The sequence below is a fragment of the Taudactylus pleione genome, unplaced genomic scaffold (genome assembly GCF_031769625.1).
Source record: "Taudactylus pleione unplaced genomic scaffold, aTauple2 ptg000244l, whole genome shotgun sequence".
NCBI lineage: Eukaryota > Metazoa > Chordata > Amphibia > Anura > Myobatrachidae > Taudactylus > Taudactylus pleione.
In genome coordinates, this window is record NW_028284646.1 from 7,436,374 (window position 1) to 7,463,824 (window position 27,451).

General features: G+C 36.6%; 1 protein-coding gene across 1 annotated transcript in view; it reads left to right on the top strand.

Moving 5' to 3' along the window:
• The window catches only part of CSMD1 (CUB and Sushi multiple domains 1), a 1,974,400-nt gene that overhangs the window by 1,686,985 nt on the left and 259,964 nt on the right, over positions 1–27,451 (top strand). The window contains exons 38-41 of the mRNA XM_088479751.1: positions 18,502–18,620; positions 19,633–19,702; positions 24,682–24,798; positions 26,600–26,809. Coding sequence (XP_088335877.1) covers positions 18,502–18,620; positions 19,633–19,702; positions 24,682–24,798; positions 26,600–26,809 — 516 coding nt within the window. The remainder of the gene's footprint in view (positions 1–18,501; positions 18,621–19,632; positions 19,703–24,681; positions 24,799–26,599; positions 26,810–27,451) is intronic.

Genomic DNA, 27,451 nt, shown 5'->3' on the forward strand with positions numbered 1-27,451 from the left:
TTCAAAGGCATGTTATACTGTGTGCGTGCCATACATCACTGCAGAACAATGTTGTATGGACTGGCACTGACTTTTCTAAAATGAGGTGTTATCTTGCTGATACATGTATCTAGCATAATATACTGTAATAATGATGGCAGAACAGATTTATAAAATGCTTTTCATAAGTGTACTCAGGACACAGACACCAAATGATTTAATCCTTTATTGCACACTCAATTACAGCTCTCGATCCATGACAACTATAGCATACCAAATGACAGGTTCAGTCAGCCAATCAGCAGGCGGTACTGCAGACATTGCACTGTCTCTTTTTACGCATATGCAGTGCTGTTTAGGAAAAGCGACAGAAAGTTGTATTACACTCTCCGGCTTTTCCAGTGCTTCAGTACGTTACGATGCAACTCAATACGCCACGGCACAGCACGACTAGCAGGGCACGCTACAGTACATAGCATATGGAGCAAAGATGCAGCAGGACACATCTGTATATGTATACATACAATGCAGGGAAGAAAGAAGGATGCTCTTTGTAGTGCTGCACTAACCACAGTCATCCTATTGTATCATTGTACTGTAATAGCAGTGTGTGTGTATATGCATATATATATATATATATATGTGTGTGTATATATATATATATATATATATATATATTATATATATTTGGTATTCTAAGGTGAGAGTTCCTTCAATTCAGATGTTTTTGCATGTTATCTGTTCAGACAAGTATATGACTGTTCCCTTTCCTCTAGCTGTCCCTTTTTTTCTTTTATGAAATCATGTAATTATTGTAATGTGTGCAGCTTACTCTATTCAGAACTGCAGAAGATTTTGGCACTGTGTTAAAATAAATAACAATGATATCCTAGTTACTAAAGTGGTGCATTAGCCTAGCATCATATGGGCAGTTTAGGATGCAATTTTCCAGCCAGAAAATGTTCCGAAGCTGTCATAAACTCCCACGCTGACACTCAGCATTCTATAATAAAAGCTGTTTCCCTTTTTGCCGTTGTCTGTAAAGACAGCAATGAAATACATGACAGTAGTTAACATAAGAAAACATATAAGTGTGGTCAAAGGCTGCCAACGTTGAACCCTAATTGAATATAGGATTTGAATAAACATATTAAATTGTTTATTTTATACAAATAATTAGAGAAAACCAAAGGGGTCACCAACTGATATTTATGGTTCCCGTTATAGCTAAAAATGAAAAAATCTCAAATTTGACAAACCTATTGACTCATCTCTATTCACAACCAAGCTTGTTTTGTATTACCTTTCTTTTTATGTAATTAATTCCAAGGCTTTTCATTATGATTAGTCATTCTGTATCATCCAGTCCTTAATTCATTGTTGTTATTAATTTACACCAGTCACTGTCTGGTAAAAGATGTATGCTATTTATTTTGTACCAAAGAATTTATGGTAAAGACAAAACTCATATTAATTTTCTAAAGAACGTAATGCATGTAGGTATTTTTTTATTTCAGTATGTAATCTGCAGTAGTTCAGGCTCCTGCTTTTGATGTAAAACCTTTTCAATTATTGCAATGAAACAAAAGAACCCTGAATGCTTGTACAGTATGCAGACATTTAATTTGTATAAGAGGTACATTTTTGTTCTCCAGAAATGTTTTAACCTTTCTGAATGAATAGGGGTCTGTATAATAACTGTATGATTAATGGTATGACAAAGGTCAAATTAACAAACCGTTCATAGATTTCATTACATTGCAAGGCTATTTTCAAAGCTTGAAATTTTGAATAAAATATATTCTTTGAGGCGTTCTGCACTTCTTTGGAAATTACCCTTAATGACCAATCTAAATACCTGAACAAAAATATATACAAATAAATATAGATGTATCTCTGTAAAAATAAAAAGCATAAGCAATGCAAGCAAATGACTGAACAATCTGACAGACATTTTTTTATTAGCCTGGTTGTTGAAACTACAGTATTTATTTATAAGCAAGATAGTAGCATTGAATAGTCAAATGTTTCCCTTTTTTAATATTTTTTATGATAAATATATTGCAAACAGTTGGCTTATTACCTTTAAATTCATAATGTTAGATGTGTTTACAGTCAGAGTTGAGCTTAAGATGGGCCTGCTATGAGCAAGCATTTCAGCTATATTTACCATTAGGTGCTTGTACCTCTGAGAAACTATGCTGTGTAGAAATATACTTCTGGCTTCACTGTACTAGTGTCAGATGGACTAGTTTTTCCTTCACCAAGGTAATTCACAATTTATTCTGATGTGATATTCAATTGCACATTGATGTGGCTGAGATGTATACCAGCCATGAAAATAATACCTGTTACTCTAATATGCTTAAATTATATGTTGCTTTGTTTCTGATATTGACAAGCTGGGTGCACCACAATGTACAGTAATTATTGACCAGAGCAGATGAGTTCAGAAGATTAATCATAACATGAGAACTGATATTATTCAATATTTGCAGCATGTTAAGTGTTACTGTACACTAGAATGGCCATTGAGACAGCCAAGAGGCCTGGGTACTGAAGGGAGTGTGGCCAAATCCGGGAGGCATGGCCATGCCCATCCAGAAAATAAAAACAATGAAAAATATGGTGCAGGTTCTACATTTCTCCCCTTCAGCAGCTGGTCAGGGCTATGACCAGGCTATTCCAACAGGCCTGGGCCTGAGTAATTAGCATTATGAAAAGTTTTGGAAATAGCTATCACAACATGGTAACATTAAAAATATATATTATTAAACTACAAAACCTATACATTTGAGAACTGCAAATATGATAAGCTAGAGAAGTTTTAATTCTTCAAAACTAGTACAGCCTTAACTAAAATCACAAAGGGTGGACTGAAAAATAATCTGGCTCTGTTTGTAATCACATCTTCCAAACACTGCAACAACCGAGAACTTCTCCCTCCAACCTGTTCAAAATCATGGACCTATATGGCTCCCTCTCTGGCTATATTAACTTCACAAAGTCAGGAGCCATGCCTTAAATTTTTCACACCAGAAAGGGCAGAGTATTACTACCAATTCAACTTTAAATGCAAATGAAGAAAGTGAAATACCTTGGTATTTTTACCACTAATTTCTATGAGTGCCTTTATGGGGAAACCTATCCGAGTTTCTTTTCTAAACTTAAATCTGAACTCTTTACCTGGTGCTTTCTTTTGTTATTGTGACTGGATAGGATCACTGCCATGAAAATGGGTATCCTCCCAAAACTCCTTTATTTTTTCCAGATACATCCGATTTCCATGCTTTTCTACATCTAGAAGTGTCCTGCAAGTTTATCTTTACTTACAAGCCTCCCAGAACTAAACTATTAATTCTTATGAAATCCACTATCTGAGAAGGCTTAGTTTTCCAGGCCTAAATGCCTATAATTGGGCAACCCACCTTAGCCAAATTGTGACCTTCTTTGCTCCCTTGGATTCTCTTTCTTGGGCAGACATTAAGTCTTCTCAATTCAATTTGCCTTACCTTTCTGGTGTTTCCCCAGGCTAGATCCACTTTAATTAAACCTCTTTCCAGTCTGATATTCTCCCCACAGATCTGGACCATCTGTAAAACTTTTCTGTGATTTCCCTTAACTCTGCTCCTATTTATTCCCTTATGATATAACCCCCATTTCCACCATGGCCTCTATAACGCTGCCTCTTGATCTTGTGGTTGCCAATGGAATTAAATGTATAGGCACCCTCATGTATTATGAGACTCGTTTTTTTATGAGAAAATTTGGGCTGTCTGTTCACCCTGAAGTTTTATGATTACCTACAACTTAGACATTCATCTAGGTTAATTTCTTGAGCAGATCTCCCCTTCATGTTTTTCTATTAGAGAAATTCTGATTGTTATCAGCATTGCAGAAAGGCATTATCTTTTACCTGTATACTTTGGTCTTTGATAACCTCTTGGACCCTGAGAGAAGGATTTGGGACTTTCATCAGATATGAACCACTGGAAAACAATCAGGGAAAAATATGCTTCCATTTCAATTCCTATTATTATTAAAGAAAATGCTTAGAAAGTGTATTATAGATGGTACCATACTCTGGACAAATTGGCCAGAATGTATCCTTCCTCTGCTCCTGCATGCTGTCGTGGATGTGGACAGGTAGGGACATTTTTACATGTTTGGTGGCATTGCCCCAAGGAGTGTGGTATGTTAGGTCAACAGTTCTCATGTTGACATGCATAATGTCAACATGAGAATATCGACATTGTCAAAATGTGAACATACAGCATGTTGACATGCTTACCATGTTGACAGTGGCTTTGTCAACATTCATCAAATCTACATAAATAACATGTTTATCTAACATCTATAGCGGTCCAGCAAACTTACCTGGTCCCAGCAGCATCTCCACTGCTGTTTAATAATAAGTTTAATAATCTCCAGGGTTCCAGTGGTCATGGTCATGTGACTAGCAATTCAGTCACAGATGTCTGATGAGTGGTGTTCTGTTAAGCATTTTCCCCCTAAAATTAATGTCCACCACTAACCCTAACCCTCACCCTAGTGACTACACCTGACCCCCCCTGAATTTAACCCTAACCTCCTGCTAGACCTAGCTCTAACCCTCCTTGCAGCATCTAACCCTAAGCTTTGGCATTCTAGTAATGTTGACATTTCACATGGTGACATTGCAGATGTTGACATTGTGAACATGTCCACAGTCTGTCAATGTCTACATGGTGCCTGTTGACATGTTGAACCATGTCAAAATTCTAGTGCTGACATTGTATTGGTGTCATTATGAATGTCAACATGGTAACTGTCGGCAATGTGACCAGATCCTGGCCTAAGATATCCTCCTTTTTGCATAGGGTTGCTGCTCTCCTCTGCTAAGATGTGGAATTCTTTATCATATGAAATAGTGATGGCAAACTCAAAGAATTTAAGAATTTGATTCAAACTAATTGTCACAAATACAGGCTAGAGTTGCTCTCATTCAGCCATATGTGAGGCAGACTACCTTACAAACTCACGCTTAGGCAACTATCTTTAAACATATGGAATTTATTTAAGTTTAATGCACAATATTTGAAAAGGGTAGCACATCAAATACATACTCAGTGTGAACATTATTTCCAGAGACAGTACTTAGCAGGCACTGAGTAGTTGTCCCTTTCAGTTGTATTGGTACTTTCCATGGCTCAGAACATTAGACTGTCTATCTCCATTATCTGCCAGCTAAACTGCAATCTATCTTATTGTTGCCCCTCTTCTGACCTCCACCCACCAATGTTTAGATCTGTTAATTGTAGAATGCAACAAGATGTTCCCCACAAACAGATATTTCACCAGAATGGATCCTTACAGTCTGGTAAATATCATAGCCTCTAACTGGACCTGCCAGTATAGTACCCCTATCCAGCCCCAGTACTGCTCTTTTATTCACCATAAAAAATATAGGATGCCAGCCCAGAGGTCCTGATTGGGTTATCACCAGCAAGTCCATGATGAGCTTGTTAATAATGGGCAGCAACTTTGCACATGTTAGCATATAATTATCAACAAGTACTGGTTTGATGTGTATTAAATAATTGCTGAATGAATGCTCCAATGTGACCTAAATAAGTAATATAGACAATGCTTCTTCTCCCTAACCTGGTTAGGACTGCTATCAAAGTGGAACCTTTGTAGTACAGTATAGGGTGATTGGTCCAGGGAACTTGGCAGGATATTTCCCCTGTGAAGTTAATACTTCACTGTAACTTTCAACACAATTACAATTTATGAAAAGTGTAACTTGTTAGATCTGTATGTTTTTTCAACATTACTATGCTTTTCTACCTTACTTTGAAACAATGTTTTAATATAATCAACTATACATGGAGAGACAGAAAATATTATTTTCTACATAGACAATTGATTACAATTCTGTTGCTAGTGTTATAGTATGACTAATGAATATGACTTACTAACTAATTAGTTTACAAGCTGTACAAAGCCCCTGATTTATTTCATTTATTTGACTCCTGTCAAAGATTATTACTTTTCATTTATATGCCAATTGACACAGTTGTTAACAGCCTTCATCCTCTTTATTAGAAAGTTATCTTCATTAGTAGAGTACAATATGTTACATTCATGGAGCTCATTTTAATGGCTTTGGTAAAATCCATGAACATGGCTTTTTGTTGTGTTCATAAATTTTAGATTCAGAATGTTTACTACATAAATATATTTTAAATGCAATGTTCAATTAATAAAATACATATATTGTTTCTATTTTATATATGCATATACATTTTGAATCCATATCATTTATGGTATTTGAATGTAATATATGTACTAAAAAAAAAGAGGACAATGACAATACAAACATATTTACATTGGTAAAACCATTTATTTATTGTACAGTAATTGTTTAAGAGCATGTCTTTGTCATTGTATCTGTACGGCAAAAGCCAACTTTCTTTTTTACTTCTTCTAGTATGTAGTAACATACAGTGCACTATTTTTGGAGAATATGTATTAGTTGGTTATTACATACATTGTATCTCTGTTCAAAAATAGAGGAGTTTACCTTTGCAACTTCTGAAATAGTGGAGGGTTTGGCAAACATTCTAAGGCCTACTGCATTTATCAAATAATTTTTCCATGATATTCCTCGAAACTAAATGTACTTTGGAGGGATCACAACAAATATCTCCAATATCTGCCGAGGTCCATCCATTTCTGACAGTAGCCAAAGTTGCTGGATTTAGCAAGATTGGCCCCGATAGGATAACACCATCTCCAGATGGTGATATCCTATAGAAATGAGGGCATGGCCACACGTGCGTATTGGCTGCCGGGGACCCGAACTCAGAAGAAGTGTGATAGTGTTACATTATCACACTGCTTCCAGCATTTCACCAGGACTGGCTCTTATCGTAGCCTGTCTTCTGGCAATAGTAAATTTGCGTGAAGATTTTCATCTTCACTTTTCAAATTTACGGGAAAAATATTTATGACATCTGCATTAAAAATGCAGATTATGATAAATATTCCCCTCTGCATGGAAATGTTTAATCTCATTACCATGCATGAGTGGCTCAGGCTCCTCCCACCTCCTCCTCTGGCCACCCCCCCCACAAACAGCCATGCAAAGGAAGAGAAGAGACAAATATAGATGAAAAATGGAAATGTGCAGCTCTCCATGTTTACCTTAGTACATAGACACCACAATGTAGAGATTTGCACAATTCACTAAAACTCCATCTATATTGAATGTATCATCATCACTGATGTTCCTATTTTGTATATGCTGTATGCATTTGTTCCACATACCTATATGTAAGACACAATTTTCATTTAATAAAAGTTAATATTGTGTGCACATTTGTGTCTGGTTTTCCACTTCACATTAGTGGGGGTGGAAACTATGTTCATAAATATTTTTTTCAATCATTGAATCCCACAATGGGTGAGTATATCTTACCCATTAGCACAGTAAATAAAGATACTGTATGTACAGTACACTTTTATATAATTTTAATGATCACTCTCCTACAGTAACTTTATTATAATTTATTGAGACACTTGCTGTCTGCAGAATCAGTTTTACCATTCAGTGAGCCACAAGGCAAAAGTCCTTATAGTAATGGTCTATTATATGTAGATACCTGTCATTGCAACCCATTATGTCCTCAAAATGCTATTGCTACTTAGTTCTTTCTCTCTTTTTTGTGACAATGAAAAACACCAGCAAAGCCTATTTAGTGTTGACTGAAGCTTTCTACATTGAGAACACTGTGTGATCACTTCACTGCACACGAAAATTCAGAGTTATAGACTTTTCAATATCTACTTCCTGCTTGTGAGTGGTTCCACATGCCTGTGGTGATGACTTGAGTTGAAAATTGCACAGGGGCATCTGGTCTTTTAGCTACGCTATTAAGCAGGTTCCTTGAGTTTTCCTAGATGCATGAGTTCTCACCTGCTCAACGTGACCTCTGGTAAAAGCAAAACTTTGCACAACATTCTGTTAAATCTTATACATTAAGCTGATGAATAAAACATGGACACACATTGTTGTACATTTTAACTTATTTCCTATTTCAATTCATATCAACTATTTAAAAGTCATCATAACTCTAACTTGCATTAAAGTAATTAAAATTACATCTGATGTATTTGAGTACAGTACATTTGTAGATTTTGTATTTTATTAAATTAGTCTTGTTTATGAATGATATTTGTGCCAATATGTATAATATCCCTGTCTATAGTATTGTAATGAGAAATATATAACCACTGGAGTCACTGAATAATACATCCAAAATCGCAATACAACACAGGACGTCTGATGGCCCCCAACTGTGTCCTGCTACTGATTTGCAGTTTTTACCTACTAATTCATCTCACTACTCCATGCTGCTTGCTGATGCGTATCAGGATGTTAGGCTAAACAAGTGACATTCCTGCAAAAAAGAAAAGCAATGAGTATCAGATTACTTCCAAGCAGTGTTCAGCAATGAGCAGCTATGAATGTTGAGAATGGCAGTTGCTATGGAAATCTAAAGCTAATAATCTTACTTTCTCACTAGCTTGCCACTAACAGTCTTTTAATCTGTAGAATTATGTTAAATACATGTTAAAAAATTAGAACAAATAGTGCCCCTTGATCCATTCATTGGTTCGGTATACTGTACTCAGCTACCTACCCAAGGATGTTTGGGGCACAATATAATAACATGCCACTTAGCCTACTGCCATGAGACCTGTACAGCCCCACCTGATAGTTTGTATTTTTGGAACCATAAGCATATATCATTGACCCAGTAAGTAAGACTTCTTTTTTAAATTATTGAACTTAGGGCTCGATTCAGACCCACTCAATTAATGCATACGCTTGCTCCCAGCATATGCAAATTCGGCTAAGTGACAGCATGGCAGGCGATCGCATGGCAAGGCATAAGCACGCCCACTATGTCTTGGCGTGCGATCGCTTTGTGTATATAGTCGCCTACCAGGTTGTCTTAAGATGCCCACCTGCGCACGTCATCTCCAGGAATTGTATGTAAAGATTGGTATATCGGGTACCATCGGAAGCGAACACAGTGCTTGAGGTTGACTATACCCTACCGCAAGCACTGCGAGCACTTCAGTGTAAAATTCAACCAAGTGACGTGTACTATGACGCTGCCTGTTAATTATGCACGCCTCTGAAATGGTGTTAAGACACTCAGGCACGCCTGCGTTCGCACCTCCACTCCCCCATTTTTAATGGCCAGCCCCTGTCACCACCCACAAACAGCTTCTCCTGTCACTCATTCTGCTGGGCTGTCTATGCTCAGCAAGAAACCGCTTCTCGATCTCTCGCACTGGTTTGCACATGCGCACAGCGATGCGTGCGCATTTGCCCAATGTCAAAATTGGCCAGCTACGAGTGAACGCTTCCTAGCGAGCAGGTCTGAATCGAGCCCTTATTGCACTACACTGAAAACTACATTTTTAATATTTTTTTTTATTCTCTTAAGATGCATTTATCATTTATTCCATTAGCTCATGATATAATATTAACTTTTTGTACTTGTCAATCACAATATTGCAGCTACAGTATCTAAAAGCCTGTTCTTCTAAGATTTTGTTTTTCAAAGTTACATTTAAGGTTGCTTATTCTACCTGAATGCTACATATACTATTTTGAAAAGGTTTGGGATACAAATGAAAAAATAATCTAGAACAACATTGTGTTATGTGAGAACAGATTCTCAATCAGATTGTGCATAGCTTTCCTACGCTTGCCTTTTATACGGTGTTTAAAGATAGCATTCGACAACAATGAAAGTCTGCCTGGAACATTTCTGTGGCACATATTAGAGTAAAATTGGATTTCAGGTATAATGGAAAGCTTAAACTATATAATGCAAACCTTTTTTGTAATCTACAGCATTGACTGGTTGCTTGTATTTACTGCTACAGTATTTTAGGTATGATTATATTCTAGTGCGACCTAATATTTTTGCCTTTCAACAAATTCTTTTTGTTATTGATTTTTATACCAAGGATGCTCAAAGTAAAATTGCAAATCAAAGTGAACAATGGTGTATAGCTATGTAATCATAAACAATAAGCCAAGGTAAGCACCAAGCTGTTATTACATGGCACGAGCACAGCCCAGGATAATATGAAATCTGACCACCACAAAATGTGCAATATCTCACCCAGTAAGCTTTCCCACAATATACTATAGGACAGGATGAATATACATGGAAACTATACATGTACAAGGGTCATTATAAAAAGTAAAATGGGCAGGGGCCAATTCTAGTACCATGAAACATCACTGCCAACTTTAGCCCAGTCTAATTTGTTTCCATTAATTGTTCAATCCCTTAGTCCATTACAGTATGTGTATGTACATGTTTCTTCCACTAGACCAAGTACTTTCATCTTATGTCCTAGAATAAATTGAGACACTATGTCAAAAATCCCAAACTGTATATGACAATAGCAAGATCCAATCTAAAACTTCTTATAAGAAAATATTACATTTGTTAGGCATGACTGTCCCTTCATTGAAATGTGTTATCAAGTTATCTTTAACAAGGATTCTACCTCTCTATCGCAATCTCTACAGTATTTTTATCTTATACTATCCCTACAAGTTTGCAAAAGCCAGAGTTATGGGGAACCCGGACACTTTTTGTTTTAGCATGAAGCACAGTCAAAAGCTCATTTGTATGAAAGAGCAGAGTATGATAAAGTTGTAAGCTTTTTGTTTGCTGCTTGCTATTTAGTCTTCAAAGTGAACCCCCCATCTTTACGACCAATTAATGATGACTTTGGTGGAGAGTGACCAATTAGTTTGTGACCTGCTGTTGAAAGATCCCTAGTGTCTAACTTTGCCTTTAGCACATGTGGTTGGATGTCATCTGAGCCAGGAAGTTTATCTATCTCATTTAATAAATACTTTTATAGTTATTGCTAGTCAGATCATTTTCAGGTATTTTCCCCAGTCTGTAAAGCTACATGAAATATCCAGAATCATCTGCCTGTTTATGTTCCCAATTACTTTTTATACTTTATTATTTATTGGCCCACTATTGTAAGTTTTAGTTTTCTTGCTGTTTATATTTGATTTGAGGTTTGGTTCATCTTTTGAAACTCATTTTCAAGCTTCAAACTGTGCTATCCTGATTTGTTTTACAAATTTTGCTACAATCCATGTTCTTCCATAATTAATTTTCTGTATTTTTTTAAGTTTTGACAATTTAAGTACTCTCTTTTTGCACTTGCTACATTAGATATAAAACATGTTCTTCTGATGGTAACAAAACCCGCAGTGCTCTCCTTCTAGTTGTTTTTTTCTACCACTTGCAAAAGGAAATTGTCTTTTAAATTGATTTACAGAACCACTAGTTTCATTGTTTTAATTTATACTTGGATTGTTAATATCACCCATGAGGTGTACCACAATTATTTTTGCTGCCCATTCAGTTACTTCTAATAATTGATATTCAGTAGAATCATTTATGTGTGGTGGTTTATAACAATCAGTAGTTCATTAGTTTCTTTTTCTCATAAGGGTTCTACATTGTCCTAATCATTACATTATTCAGATTCATTTCCGCTCTGTGGGCAAGTTTCAAACATGTTTTTACAATGATTTTTTTTCTTTCCCTTTTGTTTATTTCCTATTCTTCCTACACATATTATAGTGTATATTTTCAAATACACTGCCCCATTGTTGCTTTCATCCAGACAAGTGTCATATGTACCTAATATAACATGACTCTCTAACAACATCAATTTTTAATTTTCTGTGCCGCCTTGTCCAATATTCTATACTATATCCTCACACCACTTGTATTTTCTTCAATTAAGTCCTGTGATTTGCACACAGCCAGCATATAACTTAACTCTTCCTCTGAGTTTGTACTTTTAAATTTTCAGCATCTAATCAGCTTATTATCAAAATAACCTATTCCTAATGTGCAATAGCACAGACAGCAGGGCAACACAGACTGTGTAATGGTTAGCGTTACTGCCTCACAGCAATGAGGTCATGGGTTCAATTCCCACCATGGCCCTAACTGTGTGGAGTTTGTATATTCTTCCTGTGCTTGCGTGGGTTTCCTCTGGGTACTCCGGTTTCCTCCCACACTCCAAAAATATACAGGTAGGTTAATTGGTTCCCCACAAAAATTAACCTGTGTGTGTGTGCGCGCATGTGGTAGGGAATATAGATTGTAAGCTCCACTGGGGCAGGGACTGATGTGAATGGCCAAATATTCTCTCTGTAAAAGCACTGCGGAATATGTGTGCACTATATAAATAACTGGTAATAAATAAATAATTAGCAGCTGAGGAGGAATATGTCCAATTCTCAAACAACCAAAACTCTCCTTCCTACACCAGTTTCTTCCACAACTCATTAACTTCTCTAAGTTCCCCTACCAAGTAATATATCAGGAAATACCTTTAAAACAAAACAATCATACAGTATATTTAAAAAAATATTTTAAAAAAAGTTGTGAAAATGTACATTATAATCTATTTTTATGCTATAATATGGATTTTGAATTGCTATCAAAAGATAATGGGAATCAGCTGAAAACAATACTACTGGCCCAATACTGTGGTTGCATTCTGTGATCATAGCAATGCGCCTAAATATAGATTACAGAACATTAAAATCAAATTTGAATTTCTATTATGTAAATAATATTTTTTCTTAAATGTAATGTTTATTTTTAAATGATTGCAATAATTAGTCTAGGAAATATATTAATTATAGTGTTGGGTATACTTAGCTTATTTAAGTAAACAGTTTTGGAAAATGATGAGGTAAAGCAGACAGAAGTAGTGTGGTGGTGTACTCATATATTCTAGGGGATATATTTACTAAAGTACGGGTTTTTAGAAGTAGAGATGTTAGTAACAAATCATATTCTACTTAACACTTATTTAGTCCCCTTCTAGAAGATAATAGCTAGAATCTGATTGGTTGCTATGTGCAACATCTCCACTTCTAAAAACCTGCACTTTAGTAAATACAGTATACCCCTAGGTGTGTTTTTGACAAAGGACATTCTTTTTTGGCTTCTTGAATGCATAAATATTAACTTAACAAAAAGTCTCAACCTTTCCATTATTTATTCTGAATGATCTACCATCAAGTTAGCTGTTTTGTGTAATTGGTAATACTCTTTCTCATATTGGGAAAATGTAATAGGGTCAGTGTTTTCAAAATGTGTGAGTCTAGAGCTACACTTGCACATTTTTAGAACTCACCCCATGTAATAGTGGGTTAGAACATGCAAACTTGCATTTTTCTCCCAACCCCACAACTTGCAATAGGAAAACACGCATCCAGATGTTTTGCCTTTGTGAGGATACAACTCAAACAAAAGAACAAGTGGAGCACTAGCAACAATCAAGTGACCACAGCATAGAGAAAGATGTTTATTACAATAAATAAAAAAAGTAAAATGATAACCACATACCATCAAAGCACATAAATAAGTAACAATGGGGACCGATGGAATAGAAATGATGAACCGGACCACTATATGGTCTTCCTTTTATATATGTCCACAATATGTTGTGCGGCAGTCCACTGTGTATATAGTTCCTCAGTAGATGTGGGAACAACAGCAGTAACAAATTAGATACCTGGTATGTTCGGAGTGTAAAAAGTCACCTGTGTAACAATGCCGGTAGTCACGCTGGTTAGGGTCAGACTGATGCCTAGCAGTATGCCGGGATCCGTTCTAGACAGGGACCGGGCGTAACACACTGATGCGGCTGATTCCACCAAGGTGCCGGTAGACGTGTAGATGATGCACATGGCTAAAAGTGAACTTTCACTGACTATGCAGAATTAAATCTCCATGTGTAGCTTTGTCCTTTCTAGCAGAGCTGTGTGCAGCGTGCTCTGTCAGCTGATGCTCCACAAATGCTACAAGCTTTTACAACAGTGAAACAAAGTGTCCATGTGCATAAAGATAGTCTCCTTAAGGACACCTTTATTTATATTCTGGTCACTTGATTGTTACTAGTGCTCCACTAGTTATTTTATATTGCCTTTATTCCTAGCAGGTGCAGACCCTGCTGTGAAAGCTGCTTACCAATCAAGGGGATATTCTCTCTTCTCTGTTAGAGCATCCAGCTTTTCTAGTACAATTCAAACAATGTAATAGACACTATTATTGCCCTAAAACCTAGGAAAAAACAGACCTGCTTCAAGTAGAGAGTATAGCCTGAGCTGGTCCAAGAAACATACAGTATATAGATCTGTGAAATCAATGATGTGGGGTTCCCCCTTCAAAGCACAACCAGCACCTGGCTTTTCTGAGCTGGTCCTGGTTGTGAAAATACAGGAGAAAAAATGTAGGGTTATCCTGTATTTTTGTCAACCAGCATCAGTCTCAATGAGCCATTCCTGGTTCTGGAAATATGAGGGACAAAATGAGTAGGGGTTCCCCGTATTTTTCATTCCAGACTTGCTGGGACCTCTAGTTCTACTGTGAAAGGCAATATTATTCATTCTATTTTTTACACAATCAACCCAGCACCCAATGCTCAGGGATGCGGGGGATAGCCCTGGGCTGTCAGCCCAGGCCTGAGGTACCCTGGAGAGGGGGACCCCTTTATTCAGGGGGTCCTCAGCTCCCCAAGGATCCCCAGCCTGGGCTGACTTGCGGTCAGGTGTTAATGTTTTAGCCAGGGAACCTGGTGAAAGAGTACATCGGCTGTGGCATTACACCCCCACTAGAAATAGTCCAATGCTGGTTGTGGAAAATACGGGGATATCCCTACTCATTTTGTCCCCTGTATTTCCAGAACCAGGACTGGCTCACTCCACCTGCTGCTGGTTGACAAAAATACAGGGAAACCCTACAGTCTTTTTTCCTCTGTATTTTCACAACCAGGATTGGCTCAGAAAAGCCCAGGGTTGGTTGTGCTTTTAGTGGGGTACCCCACAATGTTTTTTTTTATTTATTACATTTTACTATTTTTTTGAAAACATAAAAGCCATCACGGATCTCACTGATCTGGGAAGGCTTCTGTGTAACTCGCATTCTGTGTAAGTCGCATTACAAGGTCCGAGTTTTCAGATGAAAAAACTCACATGGACTCACACAATGTAATAGCCTAAAATGCACAAGTTCACAGGCTATTACATTTTCCAAGTTGTGGGACAAACTCATACCATTAACTGTGCGAGAAGGTCTGAGTTTGTCCCACAGTATAAACTTGGACCCTAGTACATTTACCTCATTATGTTTAGTTGAATTGTTTAGCAGGCAAAATACTTTTATAATTGGTGAGTTGTGACCTCACAGCTTACTGAATATTAATTGATTGAGTGTAAAAAAATGTGTGTATATATATATATATATATATATATATATTGTAATGTAATATATATTTAATTAGCAATTACTAGAACTTGAGATAGAAGGTTTAAATGCTGCAATGATTACTCAACAGTATATTTCATATTATTCAATTGTGGATGAAAAAACCTATATATCGCAGCATATTTTGTAATACAATAGAACAGTTTCTTTTCTGCTATCACGCCCACTTCTGGGTTTTTGTAGACTTTATTGTGGGCTTACAGGGTACATAAGTGTGGCCATTGCTTTTATCTTATCACAAGTAATATTGCAACTCATTTGGTACCCCAACATTTACGTGGCCTATGATTTCTAGATACAATGGTGCATATTTTAAAATGTGTTTTTGTCTATATGACATTGCCACCACTCCTAATTATATCAGCAAAGCATTAGTACATATGTTTAACTGCTCATTTAATCCTTATTTTGTTATTCATTCTTTTTGGGAAGTAAAGATGTAGCTTTAATAACTTAATGATAGTTTTCATAGCATGCTTTTCTGTGACTACCGTGAGCTAGACTAGGTGATATCCTAGGCAAGCTTTAAGTTATTGAACAGAAACTCTGTTGTAGCAAAATTACTAAAATGTAATGTCACTGTTGTTTCATTTTATTGTAGAGTGTATTTATCACTGTGTACTGTATTTACCCAAATTCTCCATCTACTCTTCTGAAAAGATGAGCTATATGATCTGTCACTAGGTTACCACAGTTCAGTATCAATTAATCAAACTTGGTACCTTTAGAAGTACCTAATAAGGAGGGCAGTGAGATTGTGTATAAAGAAAGTAGAACTGTCACAAACCCTTTGTGTTGTTGGATAGAAAAAAATACCCAATTTCACATCATGATACCTGGACACCTGGTGTAGTATAGCAGAGGGGGAATTCTAAACACATTCATACAACAGGTAGTCATCCCATATTCTCTGGCAGTGATGAGAATGGCTCAAACCAATAACACACAGACTTGTGATCTGCACTCTACCTTTTCCCTTTGGTGCTGTGTGTGATGTGGAACCCCAAAGAGGGCATTGAATGCCACCACTGGTCCTCTTCTTATCTCATATGCCATTGCAGGATGAAAACATTAAAGCATCCCGTAGTTTTCTGGCTCAAATAAAAGTACCAAGAAGTGGTAGGAATAATATATGCTTTTTTTTTTCACCTACAGCATATCTGATAGACAATTAAATAAATATACAATTTCTGTTCTCTGAGCATTTCTTAAACCTGCCATGTTATATAAATCGGAATACAGATCATTCATTTTCTTTATAATTGTTTTCCCTTTATCACTTGGACTATATCAGATCAAAAAATATTAATATTTTATTGAATTTGTTTAGCAGCTGTGCCTAAGATCACAATTAGTGGAGACTCCGATTTTTCTAGGTTTACATAGTATAAGATTGCTTCTCACCATTCCCTTTACTTATTGCATAACAATGCACCTGTGATGAACAAAGAAGATGAGAGACCATGGTAAAAGCCATTTTTTGTAGGTACATTTTTGTTTAGGTACACAAACAGTTGTCTAGTACACATCCAGGTTAAGATCATATTAGGAGCACATATAAACATCTACAAAAATAACAAAAAAATCTTTCATCCCATGACATATTGTTCATGGCAATCACTGTAATATATAAACATATTTTAAAGCTACAAATGGTTTATCTCAATCACACCTAGTTACAGACTGTGTATCATTAATATGTCAGATATAAATCTAAAATTATAAAATATAATTCATAGTTTTTGAAAAGCTTTTTTGTGACATTTGAGGCAATGGACAGTGCAAAGGCCAAAGCTTATGTCTTAACTGGAGAGCACATATGATATGTTTTGGTCAAGTTGTCATATTTCTATAATGAGTAGCAATGGCTGGATTTGCTGAGCATTTTTGAAATTCCGTCCATTACTGAAACTTATAAGTTATATTATAGGCTTGGCATGATGAATTAATATGTTTAAAAAAAATTAAATGGAGCAAAAAAGAATAGTGTTGTATTTAATCATTATACACAAACTCTTATTACACACACTTGTGTCTTATTCTTTTTAATATTGATATAGCCTCAACAATTATGTAGCTCTGTGCAGGGAATATTTTTCAATCACAACAGTGCCTGCTCCATTGGAGATTACAGTTTAAACTCTCTATCACACACCATATTAACTGGTAAAAGCACCTATGAGTTTTAGAGCCACTTAAGATGTCCAATTCAAAGGTCAGATGCATGCAAATTAACTCCTTGACCCCCTCCCATTTTCTACTACTATAGGGCCTACTTATTACAACTGAGATAAATTCCACAAATCCTAATGTTCTGCTAATATCACTGCTATTGACTGCATTTTTGAATTGTGTCACTTGTCCTGACAAATCTAAAATGCTATACTTTTGCCACTAATAGCAGTGTCAAAAGCTTCTATCTGAAGTCGGTGATATACTGTATGTCAGAGTCAAGCTTTGAAAACATTTAGTTTTCAGGAGCTTGATAAATAGCAGAACTGCAACTTCCCCATTTTATTTATTGACACTGCTGTGCACTATGATACTGACTATAGGTAACTGATCATTCTACATGATTAACATGGCAAATTGGCTTGATAAATAGGCCTCCAAATCAGAGCTTGTTCAGATTTCAGTGTAGAGCACAGTATTAGTGGTACAAAACATACACAGTGCATAAAGTGATTTTTCACTCTTGTACTAAATCTCCTTCCTTAACCATAATATTAGTTTAGTGGTGTTTATCTACTCCATTAAGCAGGGTCGTGGCATACACTTACAACCACAGAACGTTTTTCCAATCACTTTCAGTAGTGTTCTCCCTTCTTGAATACAGGGGAGGTCTGAAATAGCAATTCTAAGCCATTCACTTATAGCCATTGAATCAGATATCTACTGCTATAGATGAGCAAACAGGCAATGATTATATGTGAGTGTTGGAATCCTGCAGGTCCCATTTAGAAGGCATTATCATTGCAATAAGACTTGCACATTATAAAATAGAAATTGTTTTGTGAAACCAATTCTAGTCATGCTTTTATTTTCTTATAAAGGACTATGCTAATAACAATTTTTCAGAAAGAAAAAAAAACATTATTAATTTTTGTTTTTATGGTTGTTCTATTAGCTGTAGGACTTACTGCTTGCCCAGAACCATTGGTACCAACCAATGGTATAAATATCGGGGACCGATACATGGTTAATGATGTGGTGTCTTTCCAATGTGAGCCTGGATACACATTACAGGTAGGTAGGTCACCTTAGTAAGTATGTTCATATTATTTTTCATCACGGTTTTAAACTAGTGAAAAATGGATGTTAGTGATAAATAAGCAGCATGGAAAAGCTATTTATATTTAGGTTCCCATACAAGGTCACTCATTAACAATGAGGTCAATATTGTCCTTTACGATAACAGTTTTACCCCTAAACATGAGCTTTTATTTTTTCATGTATAAACAACTACAATTACCAGTGCTCACATACCGGTACAAAGTAGTGCAGCCTCAAAGTTAAAAAGAAGATATCACTGTCCTTTTAATCATAAAGTTCCAAATAAATATATTCCTTGATAATAGCACTCCTCCTGTTCTTATGTTCCTCAAAGAAATCAGAAAAATGTCATAGTGTAGACTGTATAAAAAAACAAATATTTCTCCACCACAGGTAAGAAACACTCCACTACTGAAAAAGTGTGAATAAAGGATAGCCTAATCCAGTAATAGAACACACACCTTATAGCAGTCCTCTGATAATGAGGTTACCTTATACCTTTCTCCAACACGGAGGATTAAACAGCACAGCACACATTCCACAAGGCATGAATCTTTATTGCACCTTCAAAGAAGAACCTCCCAATGATTTGTAGCATAAAAAATAAAATATATGCAAAGCATTATTCTACGGGTATTTCACATTTTAAAAAATTTTAATAGAACACAAATGAACAACATAAACTTCCCAATGTTCAGTCAGTAATGCCTACCAGATGACTAGATGGTTTGAGCAGAATCAGACAAGCGCATACAGTATGTGGGAGTCCCGGTTACCAGCCAATACTGCTCACCGGGGTACAGGCATCCAGATCACACAGGGTCCGGCCAGCACTGCGTAATGCGTTTTGTTATACCATCCTCAGGTTTCAGATGTGCTCATCCAGATTTTGCTATTTAAACCCATTTAACTGGGCAATGTTTAAACAACACTTTTACTTATAAGCTTATGATGTTGCTAATTATTATTTTTTCACCATCAACAGGGACATTCACATATATCATGCATGCCTGGGACAGTACGCCGTTGGAATTATCCTTCACCTCTTTGTATTGGTAAGAATATGTTCTTTAGGTTTGGTTAACTTTTATTTTGCTAGTGTGAATCGTTAAGATGCAATTGAAATGCTCTAAATATAATAAATTGAGAATCTATTACTGTATGTGCAATAAAATTATATTATTTCAAAACATAATGGTCACCAGGGGTGGGATCTGTCCCCAGGGTTGCACATCGCATATGTGAGGCTGATGGCTGGGTGGTAGGCAGAGTGGCACCGCTTGTTCTGATTGCATTTATAACACAATAAGAGTGCTGGGCAGCATTCTCTACCTATAGCCCTATAGCCCAATCATTAGCCTTGTGACATTCAGTACAGGTTGTGTCTGCTGCAGGAGCTCTACATTTGCATTTAATTATTGCAAGCCTGTGCCTGGCCAACTAGTAATTCATGAATTATTAGTTCAAAATGAATGAATCATCGAACTGTACTAAGCCTTCTTTCAGCAGGGTTCCAGATTGAGTGATAAAATGAACTAAGGGCCTGATTCATTACCAATCACATCTGCGAATACGCACACAATCAGCCGATTGTTGTATTCTGCGTATGCATCGCAGTGCACAAAGACTGCAATGCGATTGGACTACGACTACGCAGACCCATCGCAGAGTTTTTGACAGGAAGTGACCATTTGGGGGGTGGTGACGGGGAGGGATTCGGTGAAACACAAGCATGTCAGTGCGTTTGAACGCCGTTACAGGGGCATGCATAAATTAGCCATTGCAATGCCATACGCAGCTTGGGTTTTCACTGCATGCGATGAGGTTAGCAATTCCTGAGTATGGTCAGGCTTTGTGCAAGTGTGCATGAGGCTCCAATTGTACTCAATGTTACAGATGGTTTTGCAGACTTACAAAGTATTACGATGTGTGTAAGGTAAAGTGGGCGTCTTTATATTTGGCTGCAAAGGCATTACAATTGCAATCATTAGCATATTTGCGCAGTGAGACTGCGTGCGTAATCGCAACTGCGATCGCAATAGCGATCCGTAATGAATCAGGCCTTAACTTAACTAATCGTTTGAACTAATATTTTATTTATTTTATTTTATGTAAACTAGATCATAATAAACCATACTTGTCCCCCAAATAGTAGCAATCTCCCTGTCTCCCTGAAGAGTCTAACAATCTCCCTGATTGCACCTTAAACCCATTATGTAGCTGTTATGTTAAAAAAAATATAGATATCTACATTCAAATGGGATCATTAGTATTTCCCTGCATTGGTTATAAGGCACAATGGTCCCTATGGCTACATGCATTTTCTGAAAAATATCAGTGTGTTTTTTTCATCAACAAATAGATCTTACTAACTGCTTTGGGGGTCGTTTATATTTGGATGTAAGTAAATTTTATGGCACACCTCTCAGATGAGGCAGTACACGCCCACTTTACCGCTGCACTCATAGGTGGTGCTTTCACAATCTCCCTGAAATGCTTTTTCAAAGTAAGTAATAAACCAGTGGTTCTCAAACTCGGTCCTCAGGACCCCACACAGTTCACTTTTTGCAGGTCACCCAGCAGGTGCACAGGTGTATTCATTACTCACTGACACATTTTAAAAGATCTACAGATGAAGCTAATTATTTCACTAGTAATTATGTGAGGAGACCTGCAAAACATGCACTGTTTGGGGTCCTGAGGACCGAGTTTGAGAACCTGTTTAATAAACTAATCTCCAAAATGAACTAGATTTCCCATCACTAAGGCCAATGCAACCAGTTCTCAAAGTAAACTTTTGCTGGTGGGGAACAGGTCTGCAGTAACTAACTGCACAGATGGGAGAGGCATGTGGGGAGCATGTGCAGGGATGACAAGGGGGATGTTACAGGGTGGAAGTAGGAGCCACATTATGAGGTAAGGAAAAAATAACATTCCCAAAGTTGCTTCAGTGGTATACTTGTTGTGTGCTGTTTTTGGGTGCAGAGTGAGTGAGAAAAAAATACATAGTGCATATCTTTGTGACATAAAAACTGTACTATTGTGCACTCTCATGGCACTGGAGTACTCATACTCATCTCATCATTTGACTGAAAAAGTAAATTAAAAACATAAAATAAGGCATACCATGGCCAATGTAGAGTTGAATGCAGATCAGCCATAATTGCTTCCATATTAAATGTTCAGAACTCAGGGGCAGTTTAAGAGAGGAGAGAGTCCATGTGCAGGCTCTGTGCAGGCCCCATTCTCTCTGGCACCGAACCACGTTCCAAGTGATTTCTCTACTGCACATGCGCAAATCTCCATAAAAATGGTCATTGTGGCATTTTCCCATGGTTTCTGCTGCTCCGCAGTGCTGGCCAAAGCGCGACTTAGAAGATATAAATATAATTATATGGGTACAGGGTGTTTTGTTTGGGCCTACCTGGACCCATTGGCCCATGTTCGCCGCACGCCCTGCACCCATTATAGATACGCCAATGTCAGCATGTATTTATCCATATGTAGAGTTGCACACATTAATGTCGCATGCGCCTGTCTGTACAATTGGTTTGATACCAATCATTAGTGTGCACTTGCACCAGCACCAGCACCATCCTAGGGGGGTAAATTTACTAAAGTTTGATTTTGTTTTAGTGTGATTTGACATTTGATTTACATTTGATTTTCATTCAATTTTGCATTTGAAGATTTACTAAAGGCAAAATATAATGTAAAATAGAACATAAAACCGAATCCAACTCAAATCCCACTCCAAATCGAACATTGGAAAAACATTGGTACTTTTATATAGTCCAACACACAAATCCCACATTTACTAAGATTCGATTTGGAAAGGAACACCAGTTCAAACTTAAAATCGAACCTCAAATCTCCAAAGTAATAGACCTGCTACATGCTTTTGATTTTAGCATGAGCAGGTTTATTTGACACAGATGCATGCACAGGGCAGTGAGATCCGTGCATCTGTGTTTAAATAACTTGGAAAGAGTTAAATAAAATAAAAATTACATGGGGTCTTCCCCTAAAATCTCAACCAGCCTTGGACTTTTCAAAGCCACTCCTAATTGTGAAAATACAGGGTAAAAAAGACATAGGGGTTCCCTATATTTAGCACAACCAGCACTGGGCTAAGCAAGCTGTTCATTGGCTGAACCAATGGACACTCAGCCAAGCATTTCTAAGAGAAATGCCATGGCTGGGACATGTCATTTGCAATGTCCTGTCCTTAGAGGACAGGACATGTCTGTGGGTCCGTGTTCTGGGTTTGTTATTTTCTGAAGACATGGATGCCTACAGGGACTGGAACAAGGGGTAGGGGAGTATAGATTTTTGTTACATGTCTCGTGGATGTTACATGGAGAAGAGGACGTGAATGGCTACAGGGATTGTAGGTAAGTATGTGTGTGTGTAATAAAATTATACTTTCATGGACTGTGGCATTACACCCCTGCTATAAAGAGTCTGGTGCTGGTTATGGCAAATACAGAGAACCCCTACTCATTTTGCCCCTGTATTTCGAAAACCCGGACCAGCTCGCTTAGCCCAGTGCTGGTTGTGCTAATTACGGGGACCCCTACATGTTTTGTCCCTTGTATTTTCACAACCAGGACTGGCTCTGAAAAGTCTGGGACTGGTTGTGCTTTTAGAGGTGGACCCCATGTCAATTTTTTTTATTATGTAACTCTTTCCAAGTTAGTTAATCACAGATGCATGCACGGAACTCACTGATCTGTGCATGCATCTGTGTCAAATAGACCTGCTCATGCTAAAAATGAAAGCATGAAGCAGGTCTATTACTTTGGGGATTTGAGGTTCGATTTTGAGTGGGATTTGCTGTTCGATTTGCACATGGGCATGTAAAATCAAACCAAATCAAATTCGATTTAGAAGAGCCTTCTAAAATCGAATTTTAGTAAATTAGGGATTTTGACAAGGATTTGTACATTCGATTTGATTTGATTTGAGGTGAGCATCAAACATCAAATCAAATGTAAATTCGAACTTTGATAAATATGCCCTTAGGTGTGAAATATACATCTAACAGGCATATTTATACATCTGCACAACTTGGCAGTTCACAGTTTTTTCACACGCACTCACTGAACATTGCCTATGCGAGGACACCTCAATAAAGCCCAGTTAGGCTTTTTTAGTAGTAAGTGGATGCTACTGATTTACATACAACTCCCTCTGTATGCACTGTCTCACATGGCCTTCATCAACCTCTGCTGTTATGCACTATTTCAATTTTAAATTATTTACAGTTCAGCCTGTCTGAAACTGTGCAATTTTGTTACACCTCACAAATAAATGGTGATGTTGTTAATGATAATGATGATGACGATAATGCTGATGTGTCACAGTTGTAATTGATAATAACATATTTATGTAAAAAAAAAACTTTTTTCAAATTATTATGTTCAAACCCCTTTATACTAATAACGAGTAAACCTTATTGTTTTTACACAGCAAATGTCAAAGTGATTAATGTTCATGGCCAAAATTCAAGGTTAACCGATACTATATTAAAATGTCTTAATGAACAATGAAAAAAATAATAATTGAAAATTACTGTACACACCACAGAGTAATGACAGATTGCTGCATATCTTGCTATACAATGATAGGAAGAACATGGTTAGAAATTTAATGTTATTGAGCTTTGTTATCATAAAAAATACGGGAAATACAAGAGGAAATATTTTTAATGAGTCTGGTATGAAGTAGAATTTTAAAACAGTGGACAATTGCATTCTTCTTTTGTACAAGTTGCACAATAAATAAAAATGTGAACATTTTCAGAATAATAAACCCCCCACTAAATTCACCTGCAAAGAGTTATAAAAGTTTGCACATATTCCTTTGTGTACAATAGAGCTAAGGTCATTTTTTTGTCAGTTACTATGAGATGGTTGAGGTAGAGTTTATAAGAACATACTTTTTAACACCAAAGCATTATAATTACATTAGATTGTTTTACTAACAATGTAACAATGTGTCACTTTTTGCAACTTTTTTTTTTCTCTTTTAGCGAAGTGTGGTGGAACATTGATGAATATGGGTGGAGTGATTTTAAGCCCAGGTTTTCCTGGAAATTACCCAAGTAATTTAGATTGCATCTGGAAGATGATATTGCCTGTTGGCTATGGTTCGTATCTTAATTAATAAAAGTCTATCGTATAGTAATACAAGCCTATAGTATAGTTTTTATTAAGTCTTATAAAGCATTAAGGCAGCCTATCCAAGTGAAAGTTACCTTACTTTTAAAGGAAAAGCAGCAAATTAAGTTCTTAGGGATTTGCTATGGAAGAACAGTGCATAGGTGGAGATGTATCAAACCTTGGAGAGAGGTAAGGTGGAGAGAGATACAGTAGCACCAATCAGCTCTAAACTGTCTTTATTCAAACACAGAGGTCTATGTACTAAAGGGAGAAAAGGGGTAAAAACAGTAAAGGCAGAGAAATTTCCTGTACATACCACTTCTCAGTAAGTACTAAAGGGATTTTCTCTGCCTGCAGCCTGCCAGCACTAAGTGCAAGCTACAATATCATGTTGCATATGGGTCACTTATTACTGCCATAACCATCTATGGCAGCTTTAAATGTCCCAGGTGTTACTAAGGAGAGAAATCACTTACCATCGGGTGTCTTCTCCATTACTGGCTTTGTCTTCTCTTGCTGCCGTTATCTGCCTCCTGTGCAGTGAAGAAGCAGGAAGTGAGATATGTCACTTTTGTCCATTTTCAATTAAACTTGGGCAAAAAAAAGTCTCACTGCTGCAGCACTAGAGGAGAGCGGGTGAGTCCAGTCTCTGCTGCCTGTTATAGCCAAGGGGTCGTTCACCTTCTTCAGCTGCACATTGCTTAGTACAAATTGCAGTAGCTGCCTCCTGCTTTGCACCAATAACAGGGGAAGCAGGAGCAGATTTAACACTGCGGTATGTGTACTCTTAGTACATAGACTCCATAGCCTGTAAAATTACAGTTAGAAGCTGATTGGGTGGTCCTTTATCCCTCTCCACTTTATTACTCTACAAGGCTTTATACCCATAACTCCTTCTACTAATACTGTGTTTGTATTGTAAAAGAAGGGTGAGGCACTAAGCAGAATTAGAAGTTATGTTATCAAAATTCATATAATCATAGTCAGTTTACTGTACCATTATTAAAAAATTAAAAGATGTACATTAAACATATGGAGACACCCACTTCCCTGCTCTAAATCTTTATTAAAAGATTAATTTTTGATCATCAAGAATAATGGAATTCTTACTTAAATCCATATGCTGTCATAGTGCAATAATTATATACTATAAAATGTTTTCATCAGGGATGTAGAAAATGCTTTGTTTTGGGATTCTATTCAATGCTATGGCTTTAGTGAAACACTATGATAAATCCTTATACTGTGGGTCTGTGGTCATACAAATTTAGATCCTGAATTATCAACAATTATTCTGTACAAACTACATAGAGTTATCAACTGAAATTCTAGATGACATTTATTATCTAGGTAGCTTAAAGTCTTGATATACAACGTAGGCTTCAGATTTCATCTTTTTATTAGGCATAAATATATATAATTAGTATAAGTTAAAAGCATGATTTCATATGTCCACATGATACCAAATTTACATACAAGATATATGCATTACTGGCTTTTAGTCCAGCAAGAAAGCATCACAAGGTCTCAATAGGGTCATTTTTGAAAGCAATGTATATAGACTGTACCTCATAACATATTCTTCCGTACATTTTACTTTCTGAATGTTTTAGATTATTGAAACATAACCTAATTTACTATTTTAGAGTCCAAATAGATTTACTAAGACATTAAATGTAGTATGCACTTATTTAATGCATCAAGTTTCTGTGTTGTTACTGTTGTTGTTGTTATTAATATTATTATTAGTGTTGTTGTTGTTATTACTGTTATTATTACAATTCGCAGGTGTTCACATACAATTTGAAAATTTTTCGACTGAGGCAAATCATGACATTCTTGAAATCCAAAATGGACCTTATCATACAAGTTCTCAAATTGGGCAGTTTAGTGGCACTGAACTTCCATCGTCTTTGCTCAGCACAACTCATGAAGTTCTCATTCACTTTTTTAGTGACCATTCTGAAAATCGACAAGGCTTTAAGCTGGTATATCAAGGTAAAGTAATATATTGAGTATACATACTGTGCACTTTTTGTACATATTACTACGTAACAACGATGAAAGAAAATGCTACATTGCTTTTCATTCCATCTATGTTCAACAAGAATGTGGTACTATTATTACCGAAACAAGCAGAATTTACATATTCCTTGTAATGGACATACTGTATATAGCAATTTTGCAACTATATTTATTAAGTGTCTAGTGGGCACCTATAAATAAATAGGTAATGATTGCCATAATTTTAGATAAAATAAAGAAACTGTGTGGCTGAGTATTAAATCAAAGCACAAAGTAGGACTCTAAACAATAAGGATGAAATATAAAAGGGGAGCGTGTAATCTCCATATGAAGTATATTTTGCATTTTTAATCCTAAAGTTGACATTGGTGAAAATTTGCTAAGCAGAAATTTTGTATGTAGTTTGTAAACCACAAGACACTGCATGTGGATTTCAGAGTTACAGTAGCAACCAATTTTATTATCCAATGTGTTGGAAGCTGAAGTGTCAGATTGTGGTTTTCAGAATAATGTAATTTGGCAATTTGTACATCTCACTGTTTATAAAATTAAAAATAAAAGATAAAAATCATGTGGTTTGGAAAAACCACACTTTAGTAAATGAACATCAAAACT